Source organism: Protopterus annectens, chromosome 1.part0 (assembly GCF_019279795.1).
Source record: "Protopterus annectens isolate FY-2018-M chromosome 1.part0, PAN1.0, whole genome shotgun sequence".
Classification (NCBI taxonomy): domain Eukaryota; kingdom Metazoa; phylum Chordata; order Ceratodontiformes; family Protopteridae; genus Protopterus; species Protopterus annectens.
Genome location: NC_056725.1, coordinates 221,429,441 through 221,452,265, shown reverse-complemented (window position 1 = coordinate 221,452,265; position 22,825 = coordinate 221,429,441). Strand labels below are relative to the sequence as shown.

At 41.5% G+C, this 22,825-nt stretch overlaps 1 protein-coding gene across 2 annotated transcripts in view; it reads left to right on the top strand.

Moving 5' to 3' along the window:
- EIF2AK2 (eukaryotic translation initiation factor 2 alpha kinase 2) overlaps positions 1–22,825 on the top strand; it is a 1,554,704-nt gene that overhangs the window by 514,219 nt on the left and 1,017,660 nt on the right. For both annotated transcript variants that reach the window (XM_044057939.1, XM_044057874.1), the window contains exon 9: positions 9,029–9,152. In XM_044057939.1, the coding sequence (XP_043913874.1) occupies positions 9,029–9,152 (124 nt within the window). The remainder of the gene's footprint in view (positions 1–9,028; positions 9,153–22,825) is intronic.

Sequence of the window (22,825 nt, the reverse complement as noted above, 5' to 3'; positions counted from 1 at the left end):
AATTTAAGGCCCCGAGGAGAGCTCCCACCCCTGCCTGGGACTTCTAACTTTATAGTAGAGAAACTCGCGCTTCCCACCTTTGAGCCTGCTGCTGCAGCAGAGTTAAAATTCCTTTCTTGGAAAGCAGCCTTACTGCTGGCCATCACTTCAGCAAGAACAGTGTCTGAGTTGCAGGCACTAATAGCTGTGGAACCCTTCATTATTTTCCATGCTGACAGGGTTTCCCTCAGGACTAATACATCATTTATGCCCAAGGTAGTATCCAGTGTGGCTTTAAATCAGTCCATCCATTTACCAACCTTTTTCCTTAATCCTCAGAATAAAGGGGAAAGGATCCTGACCTCCTTGGACTTGCACAGATAACTCAGATTCTACCTTGACAGGACTAAAACCTTCAGACAATCTAACTAGCTGCTAGTCAGCTTTGCTACATGGGGCAGAGGGCAAGGCCATTTCAAAGCAAACCATTTCCAAATGGATAGCACACTGCATCCATTTCTGCTACAAACACCATGGAAAACCTACCCCACAGGGAATCGGAACTCATTCCACTAGGGCTACCTGTACAGCATTTCTCAGGGGAGTTCCTACCAGGGACATCTTGGAAGCTGCAACCTGGAGTCCTGTACACATCTTCAATAAGCATTACCACTTACCTATCTTTTCTAAATCCAGAGCTGGATTTGCCACAGCAGTCTTACAAGGCCTGCTAGCCAGCCCTAATATTTCTTGACTGCCTCCACTCTTCCTCAGCTTTGGGAATCAACCCAAGTGTGATGACTGCAACAGTGAAACATGAAAAACATAGTACAGTTGTGTACACTTACCATAAACATAGATGTTAGAGTGTATTCACTGTTGCAGTCCTGGTTACCCTTCCTCCAGCCCCTTGACTTTTTTTATACTTTCTACCTATCTTCTTTTTGGCCATATCCTATGGCAATGGTATTTACGTTTTACTGGAGGTGTTCCACACCATGTAATTGCTTCCTTTTTTGGGGACTCCTGACATCTGGGGCAAGAAAAACTGATGTAATGGTATTGGCTGCATGGTTTATACCCCCTGACAACCTGACGTCATGGAAGAGGCGACAGCATCCGATGCAGAAATCCCAAGACTCTGGTATTCGGGACGACTGAGGGCTACCAGCAGGCAGATAACCCAAGTGTGATGACTGCAACAGTGAATACACTTGAACATCTACATTTATGGTAACTGTACACAACGGTACTTTCCCTTACTTCTTAGTACTCTGCTATTCATGTTATTAATGTCTTTTTTGTAGTGATTGTTGAGATAAACTTAGTACAATTGTATGAGGGTAGTGACCATAATCTCCTTCATTCTTGAACTGGCTGGGTCTTAGGCTTGCTGTTCATATTAAGCATAAATATGATGTACATTTTCATTCTGTCCTTAGCTGATGGGTTCAGATCTGATCCCTTGGAGCCAACACAGCTGTTGCTAAAGCTCATGACTACCAAAATCTCTGAAGTTTCTACCTTAGCCAAAATGCACTAACCCCAATTATCTCAGATCTTGTATGCCGCTTCCAATGGATGACGTGGTTTCCATTCATTTTTGAGTATTACTGAAAGTTAAGTAAAAAAAAATTACCTTTTTCTTCACTTAAATTTTCAACTTTAGTATTTCCCTTACCTATCTTTCTTCTATTTACCCCTTTGCATTATCGTTATTTGCTTTTCCCTTTCCACAGTACTTAACGTACTTCTTCAATACTATTAATAGTTTTTACTTTTTCTTCTACATTTATTGTAGAGTTTTTTTTACTATGTTAGTAGTTGTTATTCTCTTTCTCCTGTTTCTCTTAAAAAAAAACAACAACCAAAAAATTAGCGAAAATGTAGTAGTAGTTTCCTTTTATCTGTTTTTCTTTTAGTATAGTAATATATTATAGCAAAAAAAGGGCCTGCTGGCTTTAAGAAATGTCTTAAGGGTGGGCATAAACTCCCCTTATCGGTTGCCTACACTGTATGTGTGTATTGCTTAGGGCCACTTCATTTGCAGGAAAACTGCTCTATTTGCCATGAGTTAACCACAGGGCTTTGACTGAATGTAAGGATAAACTGATTTTAAAGGAAGTGTTGCCCTCCTCTTTTGGAGACAAGTCTCCCAAAACTAAAACTAAGACTAAAACTAAATCAGGGTCTCCAAAACCCTCCTGTTCATCTTCGGGTTTGCAGTCATCACGAAAAAGATCTAAAACAGATCTAGTCTCATCCTTGGCTCCAAAGAAAATGAAATTATCTGATCCGACTTTCTTGGATCCAAAGAAATTAAAATTGGCTGGTCTGACTTTCTCGTTTCCAAAGAAACTAAAATTGGATGATCCGACTTCTTCAGATCCGAAAAAAATCATTTCAGATCCGGCTGTTACTAGTCCTTCAACCTTAATTGCATTGTCAAGGACTGTATATTTACTTTTGGTGGATCTAGTACCCTCTTAGGGTACCTTCCCCCTTTTTTCGATAGACCTAAGTCCCCTTCTATGTATTCTGCTTGTTCTTCCAGAAGTTTTACAGAAGATGTGGAAAGACTGGTAAGGAAGATTCTCTTGCGGCAGGGTCAGATGGATGTCCCTTCGATTCTGCTGTACTTCTACACCCCTACTACTGGTTCCTCTTCTTACTCCTTCAGCGGGCTCAGAGTCTCTGGATCCTAGTCATCCAGATCGGTCTGACTCTGATCCGAGGATGGTCTTATCCTCAGATCTGAAGTTTGCTCTGAGTGCTCCTATCCTGTTCGATCTGGAGGGCTTTTGGAGCCAAAGCCTCCCTGTCTGATCAGAGGTGTTGCAGTAGACTCCAAAGCCTTCAGAGCTGTCTCTGCACCTTGGAGCCTCGGCATTAGATAGCTTGGCTCTGGCTTCCACCTTGGGGATTTTGCCCTTGGAGCGGGGGAGGACAGCGTTCCAGAAGCTTGCTTTTTCAGATCCGAGGTCTTCCCCTTCTCCAGGGTGACTGCCTTTGAGGCTATGAAGAGAGTTTTCTCTGCCTCGGAGGAACAGTTTGATCCACCCCCCCTCGGATCCTAAATCTTCAGCCCTGATGTTTTTGCGTTCAGAGCCTCGCCAAGTCTTTTCAAAGGGACAGCCAGTACTAACACCCCAGGATTCCCACAAGGAATCTTGATCTCCTCTTTGGATACCTCTGCAGAATATCCCACTGAGGAGGTCCCCAAGAAGAAGACATGCAAGAGGAAGCACCTGGACTTAACCAGAGGAGTCGATCACAGAAGATACAGATTTTGATGAAGGTGAAGAGTCCCCACAGTCATTTTATGAACATGCCTCATTTGGAGACATCTTCAAAGCCCTTAAGCAGAGAGGTGGCTGGATGCCCAGCAACCCTTCATCCGTGGAATCCGTATCCCTGGAGGCCTTTGGTACTGGCCTGTCTACCTCCTGTGTGACTCCACCCACAGATGAGCTCATTGAGTTGATCTCTTGGTGTTTGTGGAAGGAACCTGATACCACTAAGCCTATTCCTCGGAGACCAGATAAGATTATGGCACCACCTATGGACAAGCGGTTTTAGAGAAAAGGGGTGCCCTTTGATGCCATGGTCATAACGGCAGCCACCAAGAAGGAACTTGCCGTGGAAAGTTCCACTTTTTATTCTCTCAACAGGGAGTCTCTGGCAATGGACAGATTTGAGAAGAATGTCTATGCTTCAGCGAACTTCGCTTTAAGGTCACTGAATTATTTGGCACATTTCACAAGACTTCAGAGTGATTTAATTAAGAAGCTGTCAAATACCCTATCAGGATCCATTTCAGAAGAAGTTCAGTCTTTTGTGGCTTCTCATTTGGCTACTGTACAATCCATTTCCAGTTCTTCCATGAGGCTGGTTTCCCATGTAGCTGAAGGAGCCTCAAAGGCAGCGAGTAAAGGCATTTCCATTAGGAGGCATGCCTGGATGTGCTTGTGTGATTTTGCGGAACCCTTCAAGTCTTTGTTCATCAATGCTCCCTTTGACAGAATGTCTTTGATTGGCCTTTGGTGAAAGACACACTATCCAGGTGTGAAAAGGATGGAAAGACCCACTCTGCCGTAGTCATATTTTTTTCGAACCTCCTTAAAGATTCCTTTCTAGGAATCAATGAGGTGGTCAAAAGATGTGGTTCAAGAAGTCTCAGGGTCCTTTCCGGGACACACGTGGAAGAAATTCACCCAGAGGCAGAGGAGGGAACTCTAATGCAACAAAACGCCCCTGTGGGAAAGGTGGACCACAAAACCAAGGGTCCAGAGAAACTTTCTTTGATAGACCCTACCAGTACTCCTGAAAGGAAGCCCGATTGCCCACCTCTGGAGGCAGTCCAGGGGGTAGCTTATCCCTGCAACCAGAGAGCCTGGATAGACTTATCAAAAGATATTTGGGTGCAAAGGATTATTTCCAGAGGTTATATAATTCCCTTTTCCCTTCCTCTTTCAAGCTCGAGAACATTCTCTGATGTTCCACCCAGTCAGAGGGAACAGGCAGCAATCCAAATTCAAAGCTGCTAGAAAAAAAGAGTCATCCAAGAGGTCCTACCAGACCAGCGAAAATCCAGAACTTACTCAAGGTTCTTTTTAATGCCAAAGAAAACAGAGGACTGGAGACCAGTTTTGGATCACGGCAATTTAAACAAGTCAGTTCAACGAACCAAGTTTTGGATGGTCACAGTTCAGTCCATTCTGCCATTTCTGGACAAGGAGGACTGCTTGCTCGATAGACCTTCAGGCTGAGTACTATCTTATAAAGATGAACATATGATCCAGAAGATATTTATGTTTCCAGCATGGAGCCAGTCATTACCAGTTCAAAGTTCTGCCCTTTGGTCTCATCAAAGCCCCCAGGGAGTTTAACAAGCACATGGCATTTGGAGCAACTCTCTTGAGACTGCAAGGATTCCAGATGTTTCCATATCTAGATGACTGGTTCATTTCTGCTCTGACCAGGCATCAGCTGATGAGGGCAAGAGATCAAGTTCTCTAGACTTGTTCTCTTCTGGGAATAACCATAAACTATGAGAAGTCCCAACTAGAGCCAACTCAGAATATAGAATTCATAGGACCAATACTTGACACAAAGTCAGCCATTACCTTACTACTGCCCTCTGGTGTTCATTCTGTTTGATCACAGGTCAGAAGAATAATCTGCAGTACCAAGATTTCAGTTGTGAGATCAGTGGCAACAGCAATTACATTAGTACCTTTAACCAGATTTCACATGAGGATTCTTCAGTGGATGCTAGCCACACAATGGTCAGTACTTTACTCACCCATGCCTTATCAGGTACGAATCACTCAGACATGAAGGGAGATCTCAGGTGGTGGATTCGATCAGACCAGGTTCTACAAGGCTGTCCGTTTTCCCCCAAAGACCAAGGCCATAGTGACCATGGACACTTCCCTGTTGGGTGGGGCGGGGGCATTTTCTGGGGAAAACTGTCCAAGGCACTTGGTCCCTCACAGGGGCCAACTTGCACATCAGTGTCTTAGAGATGAGAGCAGTGCTTTTAGTGTTGCAGTCCTTCCAGGATGCTCTCTCTTGTGGGACAGTTGCATTTCAAAGAGACAACATGTCAATAATTTGGTACATCAACAAACAAGGAGGGACCAGATCCTGGCCTTTGTATCGAGAAACTGAGTGTGGCAGTGGGTGATCTCATCCAACCACTTTCTCCTAGCAATGCAAATTCCAGGGAAATCCAGTGTGATAGCAGACAAACTGTGCAGGTGCATTCTTCTACCTGACAAATGGTCCCTCGACAAGAATGTCACAGAAATGATTTTCTGTCAGTGGGTCCAGCCTTTCTGTGATCTTTTTGCTTCCCCTCTAAATAGAAAATGCAGCAGCTACTTTGCCCTAATCCCCCTACAGGGGAATCACCGAGGGATGCTGTACTTCACTATTGGCCCCAAGGTCTACTCTACACTTTTCTACGCATACCACTAATTGTGAAATTCCTTCAAAAAGCTGCCATGTTGAATAGCAAAGTCATCCTTATTGCACCTTACTGGCCTCGACAAATTTGGTTCCCCTTCCTTTGGCCTCACTTGCTTCACCAACCTTGGATTCTGGGTCTGAGTCCATACCTCCTGTCTCACCCAACAGGCATGATTCATCCAATCATGACCAACCTCAGGCTGATTGCCTGGCTTCTCCAGTTCCATTAATAGCCAGACAACCTATGCTGTCTTCACCTGTTAGTCAAATACTTTTATTTTCCTATAAGCCTTCTACTAGATTTCTCTATTCCAGCAAATGTAAAAGGTTTGTTCACTGGGCTCATCTAGATAATACTGAACCATTTTCAGCCCCCATACATAGCATTCTTAAATTTTTTTCTCCTTTTTTTTTTTAAGAAAGAGCTAGTTCATCAAGCATTAAAGTTCACTTAGCAGCCATATCAGACTTTCACATTGGTTTTGATGGTTCGTCTGTCACCTCTCATAAATTAAACAAAGCCTTCTTGAAAGGCAGTCTTCTTCTAAGACCTTGTTTGAGATCCCACTCCTCCATAGAAACTGAATCTGGTACTGCAAGCTCTTACTAAATCCCTCTTCGAACCAGTAGCTACATGTTACCTTAAATACCTTTCTTGGAAGACAATCTTTCTGGTAGCTGTTACCTCTGACAGACTAATTTCTGAAATTCAAACATTGTCCCCTAAACCACCATATATGATTTTTCACAAGGGTAGATTTACATTGCAGACTAATGCTTCCTGTTCTTCCTAAGGTGATGTCAGAATCTAATATCATCAATCCATTGATTTGCCAGTATTATTTCCTAAATTTACTAACAAGGGTGAATACATATTACATTTATTAGATGCCCACAGACAATTACGGTTTTACCTACATAAAACAAAAGACATCTGAAAGTCTGACCAATTGTTTCATTCACAGAAGTAAAATTGGGAAATCCAGTTTCCAAATTCACATTATTTAGGTGGCTAACTGACTGTATTTCATTTGCTTATAACACATTTGGTATTACTCTACCAAAACCGGTTCAACTAGATCCATGGCTACTTCCTCAGTCTTTCATTTTGGAATGTCCATGGATGATATATGCAGAGCAGCCACTTGGGCTACTCCCCATACATTTGTTACTCATTATAAATTGGATCTGGTCTCCAGAGGTAGAGCATCATTTGGCTTAGTGGTGCTCAGGAATTTCCTTTCTTGAGTCCACCCTAGATTTTAGGTAGCTGGGGACTTTGTCCCCTAAGTTGAGGATAGAATGAAAATTGACAACATCAGATAAAAAAGTTATGTACTCACCATAAGGTTCCATCTATGTTGTCCATTTTCATTCTTCCTCAACCCCCTCCCACCAACCCCTGTCCTTGAAAACTTCTGGAAGAATGAGTGGTTACAGGACATTTCTGTCCTTTATATTAACTTCAGATATAGCCTTCTTCATTTCTGAATGCAAATATTCCTTTCTATTAAAGATAGCAAACAAGATCTGAGGTAATTGGGGTTGATGCATTGTGGATAAGGGAGAAGCTGGAGAGTTTTTGGTTGCCATGAACTTTAGCAATGGCCGAGTTGGATCCGAAGGATCGGATCCGAACCCATCATTTGAGGATGTATGAAAATGGACAACACAGATGGAATGTAATTGAGTACGTAATTTCTTTTTATTGTTGAGACAGTGGGTGTATTTGATTTTTCAATGGTGATGGGATACTGAGTTAATAGTGTGATGCTACCTTTTAGTGGTTCTGTGTAGTGCAGCACATTCTGATATACTGTTTGTGATCGAGAACATTTGTGGAAGGTATGGCATGCTGTCTTAGACTGTAAAATGGGAACAAGAATATCTTTTGGTAACATTTTTGTACCTATGTCCCAGCACCAAAAAGTACAGAAAACAGCCCAGATTACTCTTCCCTTTATTTCTATAATTCTGTTTGACACCAGTAATATGGAGGGTAGCCTTACACCTGTTAAGCATATCTATCTGCATTCCAAAAATTTCTAGAAGACTGATGTCCACATCTGTTTTTACTTTGTGGATGCACTGCTGCAGTGGTCCTGCTAGTGAAAAATCTGGGGTTATGGTATATGTCACATCTCTGTTTTATTGTGAGTTTCAGATGTTGTTTGCACATTATGAGACATTAAAAAAGCCACTAGCTTTGGAAAGTAGATGTTTATTAATCATACGGAACAGTTTCATTAGGCCAGTGCAGTCTGACTTAACAAGGAGCAGAATGGTGAAGGTGCAGGGTCTAGGAAATTCTAACTTAGAATAGGAAACTGTCAATTTAACTTATTCCCCTCCAGCGGAGCTCTGGAAGTTTCCACAGTAACTTCCAATGGACGGAGCCTAAGCTTTTTAACAAAATCAAATTATGTCGTCAACATTTCAAACAAATCTTCATATCTCTGGAATGATAGGTGTTACTAAAGATGTGTAAATGACTGACTCTTGAGCATAAAATATTTTATAGTGGTAGTATTCTTTATGTTTTAGATTTTAAATTGGATTTTATAAATTATAGTAAACACAGTAACTATTAAATGTGTAGTGTTTTGTAAATAGCTTGTAGTATCTCAGCAACCAATCAAAGTTCCAAGCATTTTGTTCATCCAGTTGAGATCTTTCATATGAGGCTAAGCAGTTCTGTCTGTGCTACTTTGTTGTTGAGATATTTAGAAAAGCATGACATTTATAAAAATATAAATAAATATTATATAAACAGCAGTTAATATGTCTTTACCTGCACTAGCCAGAGGTCAGATATCAAAACAGTTGTTTGCCACTGTGTAAGCTTTAAGATGAAATATTTTAATACTTTGTATGTAGCATGAGTTTAAAGTTCTTAATGCAAATATGAACAAGTAATATTTGATACCTAGAGGTGTCAGTAAGATTTAACTGTTTTGACACTGCCTAGAACTTGGTAGATTAAGACTCTGAAGTTTCCTTATTACCATAAAGCAGAGCAGTAGTTTGGTCTTGTTTCCTGTCTCCAATGCAAGGCTTAATTTGTTTTTTTTTTTAGGTTTGCATTCAGAGTAATAATTGGTGAAAAAGAATTTCCAGCAGCTTTCGGCAACAGCAAATCAAGTGCACGTCGAAGGGCAGCTAAGGTTGCACTCGAACACTTAATGCCTGCAAACAGACAGGTATTGTACAGTTTTGTGTGTTATGCTATTTTTTACTGCAGAGTATCTCCTTTGTGCTGTAGTGTGCAGTGTATGCGTTTATATTGATGATCATTTTGCGCCGCTAGGCATTGTCTATTTTTCAACAGAGACCTGAGTTAGTATTCACACTGAGTAGTGATAATTTGGCCAGGGCACTGGAAAAATTAAAGTACTCTTTTTGATGAGTGTGGTTATATCATTCATATCCATTAGAGCTGTCCACCATCTTAGACAGCTGGGACCTTATTGTAACATCTCACCTGAAGACCGGATGGATGACACCTGTAGAGTGAAGCATGTCTACCTCCCAAGTGATTGAAATCACTGTTGCGGTATTTCTGACGTATGGGTTGTCACTGCTCACATCCAGCCCAGGTACCAACATTTTACCTTCCCTAGATCATATGTCTGATGCATGACCTCAGTTTGTGTTATGTAGATAGGCATACCAGCATAAATACTCCGGCTATCTTACTGCCAGCCTGAATGCTCCCATCGGACTGCTTGCTGTTTGGTTGTTGGTAACTTTGCTTTGATCATTTATTCAGGTAAGTGCCTCATTGGGGAACCTTCCTTTTTATCTTACGAGATCTTGTTGAAAGTTGTAGATGTCAGCTAGGAGGGGTAGGCAGATTCTGTACAAGGACTTGCTTAACAAGTGTCTTTTTTGGCCTAGACCCAGTGCACGATCACAAATTTTACTCAATTTTCCAATTTTTCATTCTAAAAATGCTTAGGTCGAGGCTTTCTACTGTCAACACTATCCTCGATACCCAGCATTTTAAACATTAGTCCCAGTCCAAGATGGCTGACTCTGTATCCTCGGACGTCCCTGTGCTGCAAAGAAAAAATTGTAGAGGCCTCAAACGGATCTGCAGTCCAAAGTCTCTGACTCAGACATACCTGCTGAAGTTGTAGAACCCACTCTACATCAGGCTACTTTTCAGTTGCTGCCTACTGAAACCATGTCAGAGATTGGTATGACTCCCAAGGCCTTGTAGACTGCTGGTACATCCGAAGAACTGTATCTCATGGTTTCCAAAGGACCACTTGACGTCCCTCAAATTTTAGTTAGGAAAGAGATGCCAGGTTGTTTAATAGAAGTCAGACAGGGTTTTGAAGCTCCATGTCTCATCCAGATGGATGTCTCATTTAAAAAGCATAAACAGAGGACTAGGCATGTAGTGTCTCCCTCATCAGATAGGGAAAAGGAGTGCATAGATTTCTCACAGGGGCTGTTCAAAGCTATTATGTTTTCCTTTGTGTCTGTGCAGCAACAGACTACTCCTCAAAATTTTCTCTGGTTTTCTCTTCTTGGATTATGCTGTGACCATTCTCAGGATTATTCCTCTTAGTTGCATTCTCCAGGGCAAATCTCTTTTGACAAAGAGGCCTCATCACTGGATTCCTCTACTGAAGACGGTTTCTTTGGGGAGACTATACAGAACATGACAAAACACTTTGAATGGAAATCCACAGATCTCTGATGTTCAGAAGAGGCATTACACCGTCTTAGAGATAGGTACCTCTGCCCATTTTCCAATCCCCCTATCCTTGAGGCTTTACGGATGCCTTTCAGTCCACCTAATCTGCACCGATTTTCAACCACCAGCTCCTAAGAGACCACACAGGCATTACAGGGTACCTGATGACCTAAAATATTTATACAAGAACCCTGTGTCAGACCCCCCCTGCAGTGTCTCTCTTTTCAAATAAGCCTTGTAAGCTTCTGCCGAGTGCAAATGCCCTACCTACTGACAAAGATAGCAAGGCTATGGATAGATGCAGAAAGAAACTTTTCACCTCTGCTACCATTGCCTTTTATATAATTAATTACCAGACCCAAATGACAAAGTGTTTGATCTCTGTCCTGCATTCCTTATACAGAGTTATTCTGGACAGTCCTACAGCAAAGTTTAAGCATCAAATCCAGTGCTTACTATTGCAGGCCACTCAAATTGCCACGGACAGCATTAAGTGCAGTTATGATGCTTTGGATGCTGTAGGACAACTGACACTGGATTTGTTAGTCACAGATATTCATGGCTTTACACTCAATCTATACCTCAGGATTTCATATCTAAAATTCTTGACTTGGCCATGCACAAAGACTTACTGTTGGATCATCAAGCAGGCAGCCTGATGAAAACTCTCCAAGACCAAGGTAAGACCATGAAAGACTGTGGACAGATCCTACTCTCCACAGTTCCTAGATACCATAAGAGTTACCATGGACAATTTAGAAACAAAGGAAGACCCCTAGGAAAAGGGACTCTGAAAAAAAACATAGGGAACCTCCAGTGGGGAGGCCTCCCTTCAGAGGCAAGAACCTGTGACTACCTATGCAGCACCTCTCCCCCTGCTGTCATCCTTTCCAAAAGACTGTCACTCCCCTAGACAAGTAGGAAACTATTATCACAGACAAGTGGGTCCTCTACATCTTCAGGTATGGTTATGCCATGTCTTAGGAAAATATTCCCCCTCTGAAAAGTATGCTACAACCTCCTGAAACCCACATATCCCTTCTGGCCCCCATTATTCAAGACCTCTTGAATCAATGCACCATTGAACAAGTCCCAAAGGACTTCATGGGAAAAGGGGTTTACTCCAGGATTTTTCTAGTTCCAAGAAAAGAAGTGTAGTCGAGACTCATCCTAGACTTGTCAGTCATAAACATTTACTTGAAGGTACCATCTTTCAAAATTGCTCTCTCTTCACACTCTTCTGCTTTCGTCTTACCCCTGCTTTCTTAATGTCACTAGATCTGAAGGAAGCCTACTTACACACACCCATACTTCTTTCTTGTAGGGAAATCCTTGGGTTTTCCTCTGGCTCATCACATTTTCAGTATACCGCTCTGCCTTTTGGTCTTTCTATACTTCCAAGAATGTTCACAGACTGTCTAGATCCAGTAGTAACTTTCTGTCACACTCAGGAAACTCATATTTTCCCCTTCCTAGATGACTCACTGGTTCAGGCTCTCTCTCCAGAAATTCTTCTTCACCCTCTATCTTCTGACAGGTCTTGGTTTTACTATGAACCACAAAAAAAAAAATCACACATGGTCCCTATGCAGGACCTGGTGTTTCTGGGCTGCAGACTTGACCCAAAAAAACATACATGCTTTCCTTCCTTCCTTCCCCTGGGGAACATTCACAGTCAATCCAGTTATTTTCAAAATCTCAAAAAAATATTAAAGCTTTAATCAACTCTAGTGCCACAGCAGAATGCCTTCAAAGAGTAAAAAAGACATTAATAAAATCAGAATATATAAAAAAACACATAACCAATAAATCAGTTAACCAAATTCAAATTAAATACTTCCAATTACATTCTGAAAAACTACATATCGTCCCTCGGACAGTGTGCACGCTGTTTGCTAATTGTATTATGGCAGTCCACAGCCTTAACATCAATGCTCGCTAACATATCCCTTTTCAACACAGACCTTACTTGACAAGAATTGCCTTCAGGGAAAAGTATGCACTTCTGTGGGATCATCTTCTTTAAATAAATTATTTCTGTTATTTAATTTTTACTTTATTGTGTAGTGTGCTCACTTGCTGAGACAATATCTTTAGAGCCCCCTCCCCTTTCTATACTAGTTAGTGGTATGTTCCTGTCCTTTTAAGCTTGCATTTTATGGTGTGCTTTTGCTGTTAGTTCTGCACACAGCTTTCTTTTTACTTTTTTTTCCAAATGGAATTTTTTTCAATTAGCTGTTTACACTCATTTGGTTGCCATTCTTCCCCACTATTTTACTGGTTTGGTTTTTGATTTTTGTCACCCAGATTAACATTAGTTTCTTCACCAAATTGTAGTCTGCCCCTGTAGCATATGTAAATTGAATCATTATGTGATCATATATTGGGAAGCAGTTAACATGTACTTGTTTTTACCTTGTTGACTGTTTTTAAGTGCAGTCTGAGGTCAGGGTATGTATTGTTGTATTTTTCCATCCTGCTGATTGTGTTTTGTAGCTGGCTGATTTTCATTCTCTGTTCTACCTGCCCCATTTCCTTCGTTATGCTCAGGTTCACTCCCTCTCCTACCGTACCTCCAATCCCACCCCCCACACACATCAGTTACATTTATCTTTATCTGACCACTCCCATCTAATTTACTTGCATCCAATCAGCAGTATTATCACATACCCCATTATAATTACTTTCAGTCCATAGCTTTTAGCTCATCCTCCTTATAAGCTAACAATTACTTACACTCCAAATGTTTAGCTTCTCACTCTGAATTGCATCATTCTCTTATGTATTATTTCTTTTTATCCTCTTAATTGTTTGCTGTATTCCTGTTATAAAATGATTGCTCCCCCTACAGATCTTTTTTCTTTGGTCTCCTATTTTTGGACACTCATTGAAAAATTAATTATCAAGGTGCTGCTTACTGTGATGGATCCGAAGTCTTTTTAAGACAGTAAGGTCTTGCTGGCTGGATTCTGCTGAAATCAAAGTCTAGTTATAATTGCAGTCACAGTTTCCCACAGAAACTTGCAGACTATACCCTGATGCAGCACCAAACTCTGTCACAGAAATAATTTATTTAAAGAAGATGATCCCACAGAAGTGCATACTTTTCCCTGAAGGTAATTCTTGTCAAGTAACTGATGCAGCAATTAATAAATAACTTTTTATAACAAACCACACATACTACTGTTGCAGCTTTAGTTACATTGTACTGCTTTTTACTTCTTATTCAGCATAAATGATAACTTTGCTGTACAAAATACCTCTCCTAACAATTTCATTTGCTATAGTCTCTTTATAGTGGTTTTACATCCTGTTTTCTCCTTGGTATTCTATTTTGGTATTTGTATGAAAACATCTGTTGCTGGTGTTTGCAGAAAAATATGTTTTCATCTTGTAGAGAAACAATGCTGATCTTGTGCAAATGCTGACTTGATAAAAGCATATCCATTCAAACTTTCCTGCTTAACAGTGTCATATGATAGAAACATGTACAGATTGTTTTTCTGTTGTCCATTCTTTAAAGAAGCTGCATACATCCTGTTTTTTACATCTTTGCTAAGCCTGTAAGAGGTCAGTTTTCTTGCTGACAGTGTGAAATACATACTGATTCTGTAGGAAAACATGTCCATTAAGCAAATTCCTTATTTTACAAGCCACAGTCATTAGTATGGATGCTAATCACATATTGCTAAACTCTATTTCTACATTTAAGCAAGCTTTATTTTATTCCATATTTATTTTGCATATTTACAGAATTATTTTTAACCTTAATACCTTGTTGAGCATACTCTAACACTCATACCTTAAATCAGCAAAGGTACTTGTACACAAAAAAGATAAAGCCTTTACAGTGTATTTTTTATTCCTTATAATTCTCTCCATAGTGGCACACCTTACATCCTACCATTCAGTCACCCCCTCAACATTACCCTGTCACAAATGTACAGCACCTATCATAAAACAAAGTCCAAATCTATATAGCATAATTTCAGCATCTATATATATAATACCTCCATAACTGTACCAATTATTTTTAAAAAAGTTAATACAACTGACAAATACCTGGGCATTAAATATCAGGAAAGTTGTGGTAGTATGGATATACGTTATAAATTCATTAAGCTTAACTTCTGTATCTCCCCAAATAAAAAATATGTCATCCACAAAGCATCCATAAAAATATACAGATATAAAGAAGGGGTTATCAGCAAAAACCTTTTCATCTTCCCATAGTGCCAACACTAAGTTGGCATAGGTGTTGGCACATGCAGTGCCCATTGCAACACCTGTCCTTTGGATATAAAATGTGTTGTCAAATGTAAATGCATTATTTTCCCAAACTATTTCAAGTAGCATACATATAACTTCAATCCTAAATCTGAAAATTAGTGCCCAATCATCTGTCAGTTGTATTAACTTTTTAAATTTGAGTATCAACAAGGATGAAGTTAAACTACTTGGTACTAGTCTTTATAGGGAAGACTGTAAGAAGAACAGCCTTCTTCACAAGACTAGTATGCATCCCAGGCATGTATCAAGCAATGTTATGAAAGGGCAGCTTCTGAGGACTATGAGGCTTCACACTGATGATGCTGATTTAAATTTGGCTTTTCTGAGACTTAGAGGATTTTATAAGAAGGGGTTATATACCCACAGAGGTTGATTTGTGTATTAATGAGGTAAGTGATAGCAGAGAGACTATAGGTAGACCTTTTTGTCTCTGAGAGAGTGGAATTAGACATGAGCAGAGACAATAGAGTTGCTCATGTTAAGAATAGACCTGTTACTTATTCGAGTAACATTGGGCAGGTCTGTGATATTATTAAGAAACATTGTTCCATACTTTTATCAGATCCTGATGTCAAGAAAGTTATTTACTAGGAACCTAAGTTTTGTTTTCGAAATATTCTTTCCTTGAAAAGACAACTCTGTTTCAGAAATGTTAAAAAAAGATTTTACTCTGAAATCCACTCATGGTACTTTTAAATTTAGTACATGTACAGTTTGCAAATTTATATTTTCCTGTACCGCCTTTTTTCATTAGCCTACTGGTCTAAGTTTTTACTTTGACCATTTTGCACACTGTGGAAGCTCTGATCTTGTCTGTATGGCTGTCTGCACTGTCTGTGATGCATTCAATATAGGAAAGACTAACCATACTCTTAGGGACAGGATTTTAGAGCATGTCTATGATATTCATATGAATAGAGATACCAATGCTTTGGTAAGACATGTCAGAGCAAGAGGCACTGAAGATTCATTTAAGTTCATTGTTTTACAGTCAGTCTGAATAACAGGGGTGGCGTTATTAGGAATGTAACTGAGCAAGTAGAACAAAAATGGACTTTGAAGCTTAAATATTATTGTGAACCAGGCTTGAATGATAACATGAGTATTAAGCCTTAAGAGTCGCCCACTAAAGGATTGAGTGGGTGTTACTCTTTGGAGGCTTGGCTTTTGTAAGCTAGCTTACTGGCTGAATTATTTTTTTCTGTGGTAGATGATCTGCTAATTAAGTTTTCCTCAGTGCTTGATTGGTTGTACTGACTATTTAAACTCTTTGTTTTAACATGTTTTTTGGTCTGAAGAAGGAATTTTGTTCTGAAAGCGTTTACTTTGTTTTTAAACCGTGTTTCCATTAAACTGTTGAATTCTCAGCAATGGTTGTTTGGAGTCATCCTTTGTTTCTCTACTATTATGTAAAAAAGTATTTATAAGCCGACACAATGGGATGACTTGGTGGATCTGTTAAGTTCTTATGTACATTAGGCAAACAATTGAAAATGGCAGGATTACAGCCATCAGTACCAAATCTTTTATCCATATCCTCCTTTGTAAAATAACCCAACCTATATCCTTTAGTTATTAGTATTTGGTATTGTTCCAAGGCTTCATTATATTGCTCAGTATTTGATGTCCTTCAAGAATGCAACTGCAGTCGTGACATATGGGTTGTCCTGCCTCAGGCAGCCCTTCGGTCGGCCGGATTCCAAAGTCTGGGTCCGGTGTCGGCTGATGTCGCCTCTTCCCCGACGTCAGAGCGGCTGGGGTATAAAAGCATCAGCCGACGCCATCTTCTCCAGTCTTTCTTGCCGCGCGGTGCCCGAAGCAGAAGCAGTTCGCAAGTGCCGGTCGGCCAGCTCCTGTGTTTTCAGATCCGAAGTCATCAAAAAGCTAAGTACCCCGTTGGGGAACCTTTTCTTGCCTCAGCCGATGTCAGATAAAACTGCAAAAGTTAATAATTGCTTGTCTTGTGGTAAACAAATACCTCATAAGGACTTCCATTCTTACTGCCTTCCCTGCCTCGGCCCAGACCACGACGTCTCGGCCTGTGCTGCCTGTGCTTGCTTCAATAAGCGCGCACTTAGGCGCCGGGCAGAATTTGCTGAAGACTTTTTTGGGGAAAATTACTCCTATATCATGCCGTCTGAACTACCGACAGCACATATTTCCAAAAAACGGAAGGACCGGGACCGACATTCGCGGCCCGCGACTTCCATCGTCACCACGCTAAAGCCTACCGCGAGTGCATTGGTCTCTTCGGAGGCGGTAATTCAACCGCTCCAGGCCGCCGACACCGCTTTACCGCACACTTCGGTCCCGGAGGCTACCCCGGTGCCGGTTGTTGATTTTCCTCCTGAAACCGAAGCCCAAGATTTGCCTGACACCATACCAGTGGACAAAGTTACTCCAGCACGTGGGGCAGCTAGGCCTCCTGTGTCTGTGTCCATCAAGGCCTACACACGTGCTAAGGCTGCCAGCCAGGCTAAGTCTCACCCTCCTAAATCTTTTTCACAGGGTCCCACTTCTGATAAACAGATCATGACTTTAGCTGCAGATCTAATTTCTTTAATCAGGGGCTCTCAGGCTCATCCAGACAGAGGTTCTCAGCCGCCTTCAGACAAAAGGCCTAGGGTTGAGCAGGCAGATACCCTTTCCTCAGATGAAGCCTCTGGTGAGTCAGGCCATTCAGATTCCCCGGAAGAATCCTTCCCGGCCTACGAGGATTCTGATGCTGATGAATCCATTACCTCTGCCTCTCCTCCTGAGGATATTTCTTTCGGGGAAATTCTCCACTCCATGAGAGAGCATTTTCAGTGGCAGGGCCAGGATTTCTCCGACTCCAGGAAAAGGCTTCGGACTTTCCTTAAGTTACCCCAGCACAGGCCTTTAGCTATACCCTCAGTGTTAGATGTATTGGACGATGTGTTCTCAGACTCCAGTACTTTTCCTGATTCTCTCCCTCCTGCTCCTGTCAAGCCAGACAGATATTACAGGGTTCCTGAAACTCATAAACATCTCTTTAAGGCCCACTCTGTTGATCTAGAAACTATTTCTCAGGGGCCCAAAGGAGTGGCCACTTCCACGGCCAAAAATCCTTTGCCCGCAGACAGGGAATCTAGGTCCCTGGAGAGGTGGGGTAAAAAAGTTTATACCTCATCCACCCTTGCCATGAGGGCACTTAACTGTCTTTTTCATATGTTTCAGTATCAGGATTTCTTGATGGATGATTTGCAGAAAAAGTTAGCCTCTCCTGAGCCTTTAGATAGAAAGGCCTTGCAGGATTTGGTTCATAATACTCAGCAGGTTAGCAATCATTTTCTTCAGTGTGGTTATGATGCATTGGAAGCTTCATGTAGGGCAGCTATGACAGGGGCCGTCATACGTAGACATGCTTGGTTGAGAGAACAGACATTGCCAGATCATGTTAAAGTAAAGCTTCTAGATGCACCTCTGGAAAAAGACAAGCTATTTGGTGCTAATGCACAGGATGTGTTGAAATCAGTTGAGGAAAAGGCTAAATCAGTACAAACAGTCAAAGATTTCCTCCAGGTTCAGCCACCAAGGTTCAGTAGGAATTGGCCTTCAAAGAATTGGTCCTTTCCAGACACTGACAAGTTCCAAAGGGGAAAAAACAGGCGTGCTCGAGGTAGAGGGCAATACCGAGGCTCCTACAGGGGCCGCCAATGGCAACCAACTAATCAGAGAAGTGGCGCAGGGACTTCTACTGCTCCACAGGGACAATCACAATGACTTGACTTTGACACCGCCAAGGCTCAAACAGAACCACCTTTACGCGGACAATTATCTTTCTTTTCAAAAATTGGCACATTTTACAAAGGACAAATGGATTTTGGACATAATAGACAAAGGTTACAGGTTCCACTTCCATACCTTACCAACAAGACAAGGCATGCCAAACCTGCCACAAAATCAAAGGGCAGAGGCACTCATACAAGTTTCAAAGCTGCTACAAATCAAAGCAATAGAAAAGGTTCCTCCTCAGGAGCAAGGCCAGGGATTCTACTCAAGACTGTTCCTTGTTCCAAGAAAAGAAAAGCAATGGAGACCTATACTGGACTTGTCTGCTCTAAACACTTTTCTCATTGTGCCAAAATTCAAAATGCTGGCGTTACAGCAACTTCTTCCCATGCTGGGCAAGGGGTCTTGGCTGGTTACTCTGGACCTCAAGGAAGCATACCTGCATGTCCCAATCAGACACAGCTGCAGAAGATACCTCAGATTTCTTGCAGGGTCAGAGCATTATCAATTCTCAGCATTGCCTTCTGGCTTATCTGCTGCGCCCAGAGTATTCACGAAATGCCTGGCATCAGTAATTGCACATTGCAGACTTCAGGGGATACAAATATACCCTTACCTGGACGACTGCCTTATTCAAGCGGACAGCAAGCAAGCCTTGATAAGAAACTTGGACTATGTCATTCACTTACTACAGGCTTTGGGATACACAGTCAACATTCAAAAATCAAGACTACTGCCATCCCAACAAATAATTTTTCTAGGAGCCAAACTGGACACAAACTCACAAATGGCTTTCCTTACAGAAGAAAAACAAGAACAATTACCAGATTACTTCAAAAGCCTAGCAAAGCACACCCAGATGACTGCAAGGAAAATCCTGCAGGCCCTGGGTTTCATGGCATCTTGCATTCTTCTGATTCCACTGGCAAGACTACACATGAGAAAACTACAATGGTACCTAAAATGTTTATGGTCTCAACACAGCCACAACTTAGAAGCAATTATTCCACTCATTCCATGTCTACAAAAGGAATTTTTGTGGTGGGCACAAGCAAGCCAGCTAAACAAAGGCATGTCTTTCAACAAACCTCAAGCAAGCCAAACCATTACAACAGACGCCTCAGATCATGGATGGGGCGACATGGAGGGCAGATGCATTCAAGGGCAATGGGCACCCCGAGAATTGCATCTGCACATCAATCAAAAAGAGATGTTGGCAGTGATTCATGCAATCGAGGCCTTCGGAAAATTTCTTCAGCAAGGTCATCTGCTAATAAAGACAGACAACACCACTGTTATGTGGTACATAAACAAACAGGGAGGCACCCATTCTTACCCCCTCTGCAGACTAACAATGATTCTTTGGGAAAAGTCCCTGAAACTGAACATACAGTTGCAATCCCAGTTTGTCCCAGGCAAGGACAATGTTCTGGCGGACAGTCTAAGCAGAAACATTATGGACCCGCACGAATGGATGTTGCATGCAGACATTTTTTCACAAATAACTCATGCATGGGGAAGGCCGGACATAGATCTCTTTGCCTCACACCTCAATCATCATCTGAAGAAGTTCTGCTCAAGGACACACCACCCTCAAGCCTGGAGAATGGATGCTCTCTCCTTCAGCTGGAATTCTCTAACAATCTATGCATTTCCACCTCTACCATTAATGTCCAAGGTGTTACTGAAGATCAAAGCAGAACAACCAAAAGGCATTTTGATAGCTCCAGACTGGCCAAGACAGCACTGGTATCCATTACTAAGGAGCATAACTCGCACCAAGCCGTGGCTCCTGCCTCAGTGGCCTCTGCTTATAACTCAGCACAATTACAGGACTGTTCATCCCAACCTGCAAACATTGCAACTGACAGCTTGGAGGGTTCCATGACTTCTCCCCATATCTCTCTCTCCAAAAAAGTTCAAGAGATCTTACTGGAAGCATGCAGGCCTTCCACCAGAAAAACTTATTCAGCCAAATGGAAGAGATTCAACATCTGGAATGCCAACAAGGGTCAGGATGAATCAGTAATGAGCATCCCACAGATACTAGAATACTTGGCAGAAATGCTTCACAATGGCCTTTCATATTCTTCCATAAAAATACACGCTTCAGCAATTTCAGCAAAATACAACTGTGATCCACCTGTGTTTTCACATCCTTTGCTAAGACAGTTTCTAAGAGGGATAAAGAATATTAAACCTCCAAGAAAACCACCAGTGCCTGCATGGGACCTCAACTTCGTCTTGGAAAAATTAACTCTTCCTCCTTTTGAGCCAGCAGCATCTTCAGAATTGCAATTTCTCACCTGGAAAACAGTTTTCCTGTTGGCAATTACTTCAGCAAGAAGAGTCTCGGAGATACAGGCCCTCATGGCAGTACCTCCATTTCTCATTTTCCATCAGGACAGAGTCTCTTTAAGACCCAATCCTTCATTCATGCCAAAAGTGATATCCAGGGTTTCTCTAAATCAAGCAATTCACCTGCCTACTTTCTTTCCCAATCCTCAAAATAGAGGAGAAAAGCTTCTGCACACTTTGGACATACACAGGCAATTGCGCTACTACTTGGACAGAACAAAGGCCAACAGAAAGTCTGACCAACTATTTGTAGCTTACGCTGCTGGAGTACAAGGAAAGGCAATTTCCAAACAAACAATTTCAAAATGGATTGGAAACTGCATCAGATTCTGCTACTCTTTCCATGGAAAAGGTGTGCCAGCCAATATCAGGCCACACTCCACCAGAGCTACAGCCACCTCCACAGCCTTTCTAAGAGGGGTGGCTACAAAGGACATTCTAGAAGCTGCTACATGGAGCTCCGTGCATACATTTTCCAAACATTACAACCTGCCTTTATATTCAAGATCCCGAGCAGGCTTTGCTTCTGCAGTCCTGCAGGGCATTTTAGCTACACCATCCTTATCTTAGATCCTACCACCCCAGCTTGGCTATGGTATTCAACCCATATGTCAGGACTGCAGTTGCATTCTTGAAGGACATAGTACAGTTTTGTACCTACCATAAATGTAGATGTCCGATAGATATGCAACTGCAGTCAAGTTTTCCCTCCCTCCTACCCCTCTGTAATTCTCTTTTTTAGGGTCCACTCCCCCTTTTTCAAATTAGCTGGGGATATCTGTTATGGTGTATCTGTTTATTACTGTTGTGCATGTCTGGAATTTTTATCCATTCTCTAAATTTAGCCTTCCTTGGAGGGCACCTGGCATCTGGGGCAAGAAACACTGAAGAAGATGGCGTTGGCTGATGCTTTTATACCCCAGCCGCTCTGACGTCGGGGAAGAGGTGACATCAGCCGACGCCAGACCCAGACTTTGGAATCCGGCCGACCGAAGGGCTGCCTGAGGCAGGACAACCCATATGTCAGGACTGCAGTTGCATATCTATCGGACATCTACATTTATGGTAGGTACAAAACTGTACTTTCTCTCATACACATTTTGTTCGCTCAAATGATCGTAGCACATTTGCATGCATTGCTTTTATTGCATTACCACTATTTTGCTCCCTTTATCCACTGCTTTAATGAATATCTTATGCATCTTACTATGATCCCTTAAAGCTAGCCATTCGGCTTTAGCCAAATTATACTGAACATTACATTTATATCTCATGAAATCTTCAAAAGCCCTGTCTACAGCATAATTAAACATAGCAGAGAACTTTTGTATACATTCATTATTAAATGGGGGTATAAACTGGCTTTTAGTATTTAGTCTTAGATGTGTCTAATAATAGGTATTAGTCTGAACCATGTTAAGCACTACTTCTGAAAAACAAGAATAAAAACTTTCATATTAACTTACACAAGTATGAAGAGAATATTTTGAATTTTTGAAACAACTGTTCTTGAGAAGTCTCATACTCAGCCAGCCTTTTCTTTATTCTGACATCTGATTTTTGCAGTTTTATCAGTTCATCTAAATAGCTGCTTAAAGATTTTCCATTTTTTCAGCCTTTTGTAATTTGACTTGATTATACTCCTTTAATGATTAATTTATTTTTATCAGATCTGAATACCTTTGATCTATTTTTCCTCTAAATTACTGGAAGGCATCTCTTGTACTAAAGCTTTTTGCTGACCAACTGTGGAATTCTTCCTAGTCA